This window comes from Medicago truncatula, chromosome 5 (assembly GCF_003473485.1).
Source record: "Medicago truncatula cultivar Jemalong A17 chromosome 5, MtrunA17r5.0-ANR, whole genome shotgun sequence".
Classification (NCBI taxonomy): domain Eukaryota; kingdom Viridiplantae; phylum Streptophyta; class Magnoliopsida; order Fabales; family Fabaceae; genus Medicago; species Medicago truncatula.
In genome coordinates this window covers 12,614,248-12,626,416 of record NC_053046.1, presented here as the reverse complement: position 1 = coordinate 12,626,416, position 12,169 = coordinate 12,614,248, and the positions used below count along the sequence as shown (strand labels likewise).

Here is a 12,169-nt window from a genome sequence, read left to right as displayed (position 1 = left end):
ACAATCTAATATTTTTTAAAATTTAAATTTTAAAATCACATAAAATATAAATACAACGAAATATAATAGAAAAATACTGATACATTTTTTTTTTGAAGGAGAAAAATACTGATACATGGATGGATACATAGGCTTTGTTTGATAAAAAATACGATATAGTTGATAAATTAGTTGATAACTAACATTGTATAAATTAATTGATTGAATTTACAATATTCGGTAAAAAAAAAAAGATATATTTATAATTTATATGATTTAAGCTACTTGAATTATTTTATAAAAAATGTTATATAAAAACCCAAAAATATATATACGAAATCATTTATTTTTTTGACGAGATTTTATTTACATCACGACGGAACATCCGATTAACATAGTTTTATTACTTGAGGGTTAAAAAAATTCGTCTAAAATAAACTTAGGGTAAAAAAAATGATATATTTTTCACTTGCGTGGAAATAAAATTTGAAGTATCCAAGCTGGTAATAACGCCACCCTCTTCTCTTCTCTTCCCTCCTCCCTTCACACGCAAACGATTTTAGGGTTTCTGCCCCCAAAACAAAAATCCCAATTCCTTCATTCAAACTCATCAATGGCTAAAAAGAAACAGAATGAACCTCAACAAACCCCTCAAAACGACACCGTTTCAGCCCCCTCCAGCATTTTCAACACGCTCTTCGCTAACGCGCCGGAACAAACCACCGCCGCCGCTGACACCGTTTCTCTATTTTCCGATGACAACCCCTATAAGAGAAAGCCTAATCAAACTCTCAGCCCTGAAAACGGTGTCGTTGATGAAAAGAAGAGGAAGAAGAACAAAGAGAAAAGTCCTGTGATCGATTCAAATCCAATAATTGAAGTTTCAGAGAAGAAGGAGAAGAAGAAAAAGAAGAAAAGTGGTTCCGGCGAAGAGGAAGAGAAAGAAAAAGAGGTTAATTTGGATGGAGAAGGGGTTGGGGATAAGAAGAAGAAGAAGAGAAAGAGGGATGAGGTTGAGAAAGAGTGGGAGGAGAAGAAGTATGGGATTGTTGAAGGAGGAGATAAAGATGAAAGTGTGGAGAAAGTTGGGAATAAGAGAAAAGTGCGTGATAATCCCGCGGATATGATGGTTACAAAAGAAGGTTTTGATGATGAAGATAAGCTTTTGAGGACTATTTTTGTTGGGAATTTACCTGTTAAGGTGAAGAAGAAGACTTTGTTGAAGGAGTTTAAGGTTTTTGGTGAAGTTGAATCTGTTAGGATTCGTTCCGTTCCATTACAAGATGTAGGTATTTGTTTTGTTTACTGTTTAGGTTTCAATGTTATTGTTTTTGTGGGGTGATGCTAACATCATGTGTGTTTATTGTTTTGATGAATCAGACTAAGAAACCTAGAAAGGGAGCAATCCTTGCGAAGAAGATCAGTGAAACGGCTGAAAGGTAAGGGTTAATCAATGACCTAGTTGCAGCTAGTCAAGAATATTGTTATTAAATTTTAATATAGAATCATAATGCTGTTAGTTTGTGTATATATATTGAATAGAAGGAAATGATTGCATTAGGCTTGGTTAAACAGTTCTGTTTTGATTTGACGATTTTGTAGGTAGAGATGTAAAATCTACTTTCATGTAAAATGACAACATTAGAGAGTTGGGTAGCACCTGTAGTAGAAAAGATGGTGGAAACTAGACTTATGTGGTTTGGGGGCATGTAGATAGAAGTAGTAAGGAGAGTAGATCAGATGGAGGGTAGTCCTATCACTAGAGGCAGAGGAAGACCTAGAAAAACTACAAGATAAACTATTAAGAAAGATCTAGAGATTAATGAGTTGAATAGAAATATGGTATATGATAGACCATTATGGTGTCATTTTATACATGTAGCCGACCCCAATTAGTGGGATAAAGCTTGGTTGTTGTTGCTATCGATGTTGAATGTATTTTATATATTTTTAGACTACGATTTGGATTCTGTTTTTTCTATTGGTCTTGCTCTTCGGTGACTTGGATAGAGTTTCCATCTGATATGAATACAAGCATTTCTATGTAAAGGAAACCTTTTCATACATTGCTAATTGAGAAATCTTGTGTTTACAGCGTCAATGCTTACATCGTTTTCAAAACTGAGGAATCTGCTCAGGCTTCATTGTCCCACAACATGACTGTGGTATGCACTTGTTCCTCTAAGTGTGGTTTGATCAAGTATAAGTATTTCCATGTATTTATGTTGAACAGCTGTGGCTGAAATCTTCTAATATTATTGTTTGATTATCTGGCTGTAGGTTGATGGAAATCACATTCGTGTTGATAGGGCATGCCCACCCCGCAAAAAACTTAAAGGGGATAGTGCTCCCCTTTACGATAATAAGAGAACCGTTTTTGTGGGCAATCTCCCATTTGATGTGAAGGTATGTTTCCAATCCGTCGTTTTCTATTTAAGTTCACGTAATTTCATCTTCCATTGTTGCCCCTATATTGTCCAATGAATCGAACATGTGATCTTTTTGTGCAGGATGAAGAACTTTATCAGCTATTTTGTGGTATACCAAGTCTAGAATCAAGTATAGAAGCTATTAGAGTTGTTCGAGATCCTCATCTTAATGTTGGAAAGGGAATTGCCTATGCGCTATTTAAAACAAGGGTATGCTGTTTTGGTGCCTTATTTGCTATACATTTTGATAAAATAAATTTATTCTCTGTGCTTCTATATTTTTTAGCTCAAATATGTCATAATTGATGTTATCACCAGCTTCTCTTTAGCTGCTAAAACATTGGGCTGTTTTTGTTTGACTAGCCCATGAATACTTCAATTTTTAATGAAGAAATCATCTTTTTTGTCTGTTAATCTTTAAGAATTACATGCTATTATTACTTAAAAACACATGCTTTTTTGTGATGCATTCTGGAACGCAATGATTGGAGTGGACTGTTGTACGTGATGTGGTTCTGTTAACTTACTTTTGTTTGGATGGGTTATTTTTTATATTGTAATATGCCTTTCTCTCCTGGAAACAGCCTCTTGCGTAAATAAACAGGCTAAAGTTGCGTACAATACACCAAAATGGTGGGACCCCTTCCTGGACCCTGCGTATGCAGGAGCTTTGGTGCACCGGGCTGCCCTTTATGCCTTTCTCATGTCATTTTTAGAAGATACCTTTATTCGATGAGAATATAAGTAGTTAGAGACTAATATGTATTGTAAAAGTAAAGTCAAGGGAAAGGATCCTATCTCGTGCGACTATTCACTGGAGGGAGTCCACCCCATAGTCACATAATTCGTGTACACTGTGGCAAACCGGTTCACGTAAATTCGCATATGAATACGTCACATGTGGGGTACCGACTGTACCATCACAAATAACCACGAATTTAAAAAAAAAAATTGACCTAATTTACATCATTGGTATTGGTAAGTGAGACAGCCTAGTGGCCCCCACCATCTGACCATGCCAATGAAAGTAAAAGCCTACTGGCCCCACCAATTGACCAAGCCATACGTGGCTTTGGATTGCTCAAGTATAGAAGGTAGCAAGGTTCTATATTTATAACTACCTCTTTCCTTCAAAGTGACTAGAATGTCCGATGTGGGACTTAAAAGTACTGCAAGTTTATATATTTGATAAACCAATATGTGTTTCATTGTCACGGTTTACGTCCATTCTAATTTAATTAAAACCACCACGAATCCATGACGTACCAACTATGTATACCCCCTACGTACCAAATTCTTTAAATGTTACGAACCGCGTACCGAAGCGAATTGCGAACCGTGTGGCTATGGTCCACCCTTCATTATTTTTTTTAATAAATAAAACTGCAGTTGGTAAAAAAGAAGGAATGGATATGATTCCACCGGAGGAAAATGTCACGGGATGCAGACTAGGAGATAACTTGAGCTTTCGATTGATGAATAATGCCACTCGGACATTTTCGTAGCGCCTGAAATCTTATTTTGTCTCTGAGAAACCATCTTTTTTGTCTTATTGCTTTTAGAATTTCATGTTATCTTATCTATTTCTTAAAAGCATATACATTTTTCAACATAATTTGGAACGTAAGGATTGAAATGCTCAGTTACTTGTGCCGTGGTTCTGTTGACTTAAAGTACATTTTATATTATATTACGTCTTTCTGTGTAACTAGATACATGTTATTTTCAGAAGTTATCTTCTTTCAACGGGAATATAAGTAGTTAGTTGATAATCGTAGTACTGGACACTGACATGTCGTAGTAGTTGAGAGTTAGGCTGCATGTTGCACTTTGAGTCCTGAATTGAAAATCTGATTATACAGAATTCCTTTCCAGGTGGAAACATGGGACTTTTTGTGATCTACAGACTCAAGTCCTCATTTTATCATGAAGAAACCATCTTTTTATGATAAAACCGGGGACATAAAAAATGAAATGGCAGTTTCTTGTGCCGTGGTTTTGTTCTTTTGTTGACTTCTATTTTGATTGGCGGCTGCTTATATTGTAATAATACATCTTTTAGTGTAGCTAGGGACTTGCCATTTTCAGAAGTTACCTTCGTTCAATGAGAATACAAACAGTTATGGACGGATATTTGAAGTAACAATGATATGCTTGAAGTTAGATATCTGTGGTCAAGATTGCTGGCCTCCAAAGTGTGAAAAACATTTTCCATTTTCTGTTCCTAAAATATCTGTTCATTTTAACTTGCTAATAATTAGATGTGAGACTCTTGAAGTGAACCATTGTGATGGAGAGAAGATGAAATGCTAGCTATGGATGATGCATTTATGGAAATAATGAAAACAATTCTTTTTCATTTTCATTGTATTAAAAAAATGTACACTATTGTTCATTTCAAGAGTCTATTATCTCTTTGTTAGCAAGTAAGATTGACTCAAAATTTACGAAACGAATCAGAAAATGTTTTCACAAAGTAAACAGGGCCTAAATGTTATTTGTGGAAACTGTTTGAAGCTTGAACATTTAATGCTGGTATCTTTTTTCCTGTCTCTTTTAGCTTCTACCTGGGTTAGATGTCTCTTTTAGCTTCTACCTGGGTTAGATGTTTTAGCTTTTCTTTGTTTTATGGAATTATTTGTGCTTGATTGCTTTGGTTTACACACTAGAGTACTCAAGAAATTACCAACAAAAGATAAAACGATAGTATTGATGTTCAAAGTGGTGGTTGATATCTAATTCGAGACATTGCTTTGTGTTGTTAAAGAAAACATTACTGCATTCTAAAGTGGCATGAAATTTGTTCATACTTTTTTTCAGGTCCCATCACCCGGAACTCTGTCTATAGATATTAATTAGTTGCTTGTGGTTGCAGGATGCTGCCCTTTCCGTTGTTAGGAAACGGTCCTTAATGCTCCGAGATCGAGAATTGAGAGTCAGTATTGCAAAAGCAGATCCTAGTGCTACCCCATCTAAAAGGCCCTACTCTCCAGCGGCACGACCCAGTCATGGCAAACCAGATGCTACCCCATCTAAAAAACCATACTCTCAAGCAACACAAGGTCGTAGTACCCCTGTAAAGAAGTTTTCAGGGGCTTCAAAGTCTCCTTCAAGCAGTAAAAACGGGTCAAACAGAAAAACCACTGCTTCTTATCAGGGTCTGCGAGCTACCAAATCTGATGTCCCCAAGAAAAGTCACAGTGGAGAAAAACCAAAAGAGCGCACAAAGAAAAGACCCACAGTAGCTGCCAGAAAGGCTAAAGCAAACATGCAGAAGGAAGGTGATACACCGAAACAAGCAGGGTCAAAACGCAAGTTTGATAGTCGTACTCCTGATAGCTCCCGACGAGTTATGAAAGTCCAAAAGAAGAGGTAGCTTGTTTCTAAAGGCGTCAGGTATTAAATTTCGTTTTCCTCTGGTTGGAATTTGCAAGTCCAAAAGACTTATGAATGAATATGTACGCACGTTGAGGAAAGAGTTCGACTCTGATGATTTTATGAGGTCGGGCTTCTTCAGTTCTCAGTCAAACTCCCAGTGAAATTTAATTATACGTGCAATTGTCAACAGTTTAAAAAGCAGTAGACAGTGATGGAAATTAATTCTTGTAACTTAATTTTTTTACATTATATTCCTAAAAATTGTTGTTAGTTCTTCTATTATAGAATTTTGGTAAGGTTTATTGTGGCATTTCTGTCTTGGAAATTGGAATGGTCCATCAACTTTTGCTCCTGAACTTCGGTTTATTTATAAAAAAAAAAATTATTGAACCTGCTGATCGCCATTATTTTATACTGCAAATGCAAGAGAGAGATATAGGGAAAAATAAACTCAAGAAAATATTGAGATAGAGGAGATGGGAGAGAATAGGAATAGAGAATATTTTAAGCAAAGTTGTAATACTGTTAAGTTTAAAGATAAAATATTTAATTCTAGATAATCACTTTTGGTCCTCTAAAAAAAAGCATTTTGGGTGAACATTCTAATTTCTTTTTAATAATAGTATCAACTTGTAGTTCTTATATTTAGGGACAATTTTTTTTGTAAAATACTCTTATAAAAAGGGACGGAGGGAGTAAAAAATGTCATCATCTTATCTTTTATTCAGTTATAAGTTATTCCCTATTGATAAAAAAATGTCATCATCTTTTATTTGATTTTAAGGACCTAAAATAAAAGTAACTTTATCTTATTTAATGATATTGATTTTAAAAACACTTTTTTTAATTTTTTATTTCAAGTATCTATTTCTCCCATATAAAAAAAAATAGTCTATTTAAATCAGTTTAATAGGCTTAATAGGCTCCCTCAAAAAAAAAATCAGTTTAATAGGTGTTTTAAAAAAAAAAAATTAGGTGAAACGCCCACCTTGTGAATGCTTTGAAATTACATTATGAAAATTAAATGATACCAACTAATTTTAGTACCACTCTAAAAATAAAAATTATTTCTCATAGTGTGAGGAAACGTCAACTTATTATATATTCGAACCCAAAATTAAATGTTTAGGTAAGTTGGTAGGCTTTTTTGTTGGTTGGATTTCTTTCTTTCAGAACTTTTGTGAGGTTATAAAAGAGAGATGAACTATCAAAACATCTCATCTTTATTTAAATACTTACAAAGTTCAGTTACGTTATTATTTTATTTTTTTTATTTCCTCAGCTATTCAAATGAATAAATAATGAAACTTTAGACATCAATTTCACTAACCTTCCATTACTTTTCTTTAAAGCCTTCCCTTACTTTTCTCTTACACGAAACACCCAGCAATAAGACATTTGTACAATAAAATTTTAATGTACAACTGAAATGGATCCTAAAGATAGGAAATATCAGGAAAACACTTTGAATGAACTACACTTTTTTTAATGGAATGAACTACATTATTGTGAATGGAAAAACACGTGATAAACGGAACTACTAGTCAACAACCGTAATTTTTTTACATAACAGATTATGAACAATGTGCATAAGATTGATTCTTCCAAACGTCTTTCTTGCCACCGGCGTCAATAATATGATTGTCTTGAATTACTGCAGCACTTGGCAGTGAAATCAATAGCGGAGAACCACGTTGCAATAGTTTTCTGAGGATCTGTACACATACTGGAGCTGGTATTGGCCTGTTAGGAGAACAAGGCCTTCCATGAACATGATTTGTGGCTTCTGAACTCTTATGAATCGCTCTTGCCCATTAGTGTTGGTGTAACTGAAATAATGCCTATGAAGAATAATGTAGCGATTGAGTTGAAATCATAGAGATCTCCCACAGATTGTAGCTCTCCAAGAGCTAACCCTGCCTGTAGAACAAAACAAAACAAAAAACTCAAACACAAGCACAATGGGAGAGGAAAAGAGAAGGGGAGAGGAAAGTTATTTCAGTTTACAACAGAGTCAGGGCAGGCCCAATGTCGAGACAACTAAAGCCCTAACTTATGGGTTGATAAATAAAAAAGACCACCTATGAAGCACGCTGACACGTACACCAGGCACACCTTCAAAATGAAACCTAATGCACACATTGGTCTATTAAGAGAAAAGGTCAAACACGTAGGCAGAAAGGCCATACTCTCAAAGTTTGAATTAGGCCTCCGAATCTCTTAGGTCGGCCTTTATTGAAGTATTACTTTGGGTGACATGGTGCACACATTTTCCAGTGGTGTACCAATACATCCATTGTTTTAACTATTTCATGAGCATTTATTTTTACAAATGAATCCAACGCCTAAAACTATGGATCAGTTTTCAGACTAGTGCACCATAAGTGTCACCACTACTTAGTTAATGGACACAACTGACTGAGTGTGGCTGACTCAGATTTCCAGTATTCTAAACAATTCAAGAATTGATAAAAGCTAAAGCACAAAAATATAGTTATTTTGATAACCACATACCCTGACTGTGACATAAGCAGCAGGTATGAGTCCAATGACAGTTCCAAGGAAGAAAATATGATAGGGAACATCCACAATTGGTGATGCAAAATTAATAAACGTGTTGGGAAGAGTCGGAGTCAATCTCAGAAAAAGCATGTAGTTCAGCAAACTCTTTCTTCTTTTAGCCACCTGAAAATAAAAAAGTTCAAATTTATTTCCAAGTGTAGATTGAATTTTATTAAATCCAATATTCTGGAACTTGGAAGTTGAACTGAACCTGGGTTTGGAAGAACTTCAACTTGTCTGGCCAGAGAGAGAAGAGAAGGGGTCGTCCGATAATTTTTGACAGGAAAAAACACGAAGAAGCTCCCGCTGTGGCAGTGAATACAACAAGAGCCACACCTTTAAAGACACCAAAGAGTGCTCCGGCAAGCAATGACATGAACACAGTCCCTGGAATCATGAAAGTCTGCATGAAAATATAAACCACGCAGTATCCCACCAAGACTTGTGCAGTGTAGTCACTTGTATAGCTCTCAAGGTTATCTCTACAAAAATAAATAAAAGATATATAAACAATGCATAATTTTTAATGTCAACTTCCCATTTTGCATCGGGATCCATAACATTTCCCATCTACTGAAGCACAAACATAAAAAAACGAGCCAAAGTTTCCACAAAATGAAATGAAAAGCAAAGTCAATGAACTGTCCTAAAACATGATTGATCCTACCATTTAATGCCTGTTCCAGATGTGGATCAAATTGTTGAGAAAATATACCAACATTTAGTTATCTGGTAGGAATTTTAAGGTTTTGCATTAGAGTCTCTTTTCTGTTCTATTTAACCACCCTAAGTGACTACAAAACATCAGTCATCTGTTCAAATATAAATATGCATGAGGTATAGTTTTTGGGATGCTATGGCAAGTGCTTTCCTTGATGGACAACATTCACCTTGTGTTATATTGTCCAATAAATTACAAGTCAAAAACAATGGAACGATAACAGCACTAGAATAGAAAGTGGACATTTAAGAGCATCTCCAATGTTGAACACCATTGGAGGTTCTTAACTTCTTTTTGGAGGACTTGTAACTTGACTATGCCACACCAGATTTATGCAATGTTGTCAATCACAAATGGCAGAAAATAGAGGTTTGTTCAAATATATATACAGTGTTTTCCTTGATGGAAAACATTCACCTTGTTTTACAAGTCAAATTCCATTTTCAAATTCAATGAATAATTGATGTATTTGGGTTATAGTATAGACTGGATACATCAGTTATAAAATGAATCTGAAAAGGAAATTTTTGTTTATAATTCAACAATTCTAAAAAGGAAATTTTTGTTTATAACAATGACCAGAGGATGTATTTAACAACACTAGGAAGAATAATGGATATCACAATTTAAGAAGAATAATTGTCAATGCTAAGAACAAAGTTCATAAAGAAAAAACCATTCTCATAGCTGGAATCTGCTTTGATTCAATTTCAAAGCATAACATTCAACAACCTATGATAGCAAATTAACACCAAACAAACAACTCTAAACTCCACAAGGTGAACCTCTTTACCAACCAATATCCTTTCCAGATCTACTATAACCAATCATCATAAATTCATAATTAAACACAAAACTACGTTATTTATTCAGATTCATTCAGCATATCAAATAACAACAACAACAACAATCAAACATTTATCAAACAACAATAACCAAATTTAAAATAAAAATGTAAATAGTTCATTTTTTTGGTTTTTTTTCACCTCAATATTCAATTTTTAACACGAATTTATATAAAATGGTGAAAAGGGTTACCTAAGAAGCTGAAGATCATGAAGGGTACGAGGTAGTTTAAGGAAGCTATAATCTGAATCTGGCATGGTAAGATAAACACCAAGAAGACCCAATATAAAGCCCAAAGCTACCGTTGAAGCCACCGTTGTTTCAAAAAAGCTTAACGGAAATTTGGATTGCACAGGCATAGGTTTGTTTACGTTAATGATTTCAATGGTGTCGCCGTTTTTTGCCATTGTTTTGAAGCAAGGGTCGTTGTTTTTCTTCTCTGTTTCTTTCTCTTCTCTTCTCTGCCTTATCTACGCTGCGTTGAAGAGAGAAGAGAGAGAAAAAGAGAACAATTCTGTTTCGAGAGAGAAAGAATATTCCTCAATTCTTGGTTGGATTTGGATTTATAGGTGTTGCAAATTTGCAATGCTGCTCACACGTTTTAAGGATGTTTTTGTTGTTTCTTTGGAAAAGAAATTGTCTTTATTTAATACTTTCATTTCATCCGATCTAATGCAACATTTCAATTTTTAGATTAATGGAATAATAATGAATGTATTTGATCTATATTACATATTAGATACGTTATATGTTCAATCAACATAAAAAGTAAATTTTTGTATTTTATTATTTTTTTTGAGATTTTTTTTTTGTATATTATTAAAAATGAGTAAGTAATGTTTAAAAATGTTTTTATTTTGAAGGTGTTTAATTGTTAAAATTACTTTATTATTCATTTTAGTTTTTAAAGATTTAGATTATATTACCTAATATCATTTGAATAAGATGGCAACGGATAAAAGATACTCTCTTTATTGTATAAGCAAATTTTGATTTTTTAGATATATGATCTATGTTTTAGATCACATATATGATACATAAATTTATTTATAATTGACAAGAGGAAGTAACTAATAAATTGATTAGAGAGATCGTTGAGAATGAAACAATAAAAAGTTTTGTAGTAGATATTATTTTTTATACCATAAATAAGTTATTATTTTTTTAACTTTAAATTGAGTATTTATAGAAGTTGGTATGTTGATTGGGTAGGGTAGGATCGCAAAGGTATCAAAGTTGTTCGTTAAGGATATCCAAAAAATAAAATAAAAGATTTTTAGAGAAAAAATAAAATAAAAGCTAAATCTATTAAGAACGTTTATCATTTTTTTCTTTCCTCAAAAAAAGTCATCCTTTTGTTTTTACGAGAAAAAATATTCATCTAAATTGATATAGAGTACATCAAAAACAATAATGATTCAACATCACTTCAAATTAATAACATCAAACAACAAAAACGCTACAATCAAAATAATTAAAATAATTTGTTAACTTGACACTAAAGTTGTTGATTGAATTTGTTATAGATTGAAGTTGATCTATCAATTTTTTTCTTTTAAACCAAAAAGAAAATATAATAAATAAAAACAAACAGATTCAAAGACTGGAGGACATTGGACCTGATCCAGGAATAACCGAAACGGAAATACAACGTGATAAAACTGTCCAAGTGGTACAACTCTAATCTATCCTAACAAAAATACACAGATCACTTGGACAACCCAGCGAAACCAGGTAACAAAAAAAAACGTGAAAATTGGACATTCACAAAGAACAATAGAGTTTTAACCTAGGCGGATGGATTGGCCGTCAACATGGAACCAATTCAAGTACCAACAACCCCCTGAATCAACAACAGGCATATAATGCTCTTTCGAACAAACAACGCGTAAAAACTCAGATCGAGGGATGAGTTCAATACGTCAGAAACCAGGCCCTTTCAGGTTAATCAAACCAGACTCTTTCGGGTTAAACGAACCAGACCCTTTCGGGTTTTATGAAACACAACCACTGCAAAAATTCCAGATCTGCAACCCCCCGCAACCTTTGTTGTACAAGCACGAAGAAAACACAAACCAAACACACGAAGCTACCCGACCACCGGCGCTCGCCACAACCACCGGCATGAACAACCAAAACCACCACGATCCATATGACGACGAACGATCCGGGAGAGCGTCGAAGGAGGATTAATCGTGGAGGAAAGAGATGTCACTACACATGCAGCTGCCGGAATCCGAACAACCATGACTGA

At 34.3% G+C, this 12,169-nt stretch overlaps 2 protein-coding genes across 2 annotated transcripts; one reads left to right on the top strand and one right to left on the bottom strand.

Moving 5' to 3' along the window:
- The first annotated feature begins 464 nt into the window (after positions 1-464).
- LOC11434958 (nucleolar protein 12) lies at positions 465-6,142 on the top strand. Its single transcript, XM_003612816.4, has 6 exons — positions 465-1,264; positions 1,360-1,418; positions 2,075-2,144; positions 2,260-2,385; positions 2,490-2,618; positions 5,284-6,142. Exons 1-6 carry the CDS (start codon positions 593-595, stop codon positions 5,782-5,784), a joined length of 1,557 nt encoding a protein of 518 aa, XP_003612864.1. The 5' UTR covers positions 465-592; the 3' UTR covers positions 5,785-6,142.
- A 964-nt stretch (positions 6,143-7,106) lies between these two features.
- Positions 7,107-10,494, bottom strand: LOC11434957 (uncharacterized membrane protein At4g09580). Its single transcript, XM_003612815.4, has 4 exons — positions 10,108-10,494; positions 8,560-8,830; positions 8,301-8,471; positions 7,107-7,706 (listed from the first exon to the last, which is right to left on the bottom strand). Exons 1-4 carry the CDS (start codon positions 10,320-10,322, stop codon positions 7,581-7,583), a joined length of 783 nt encoding a protein of 260 aa, XP_003612863.1. The 5' UTR covers positions 10,323-10,494; the 3' UTR covers positions 7,107-7,580.
- Between the last annotated feature and the right edge of the window lie 1,675 nt (positions 10,495-12,169).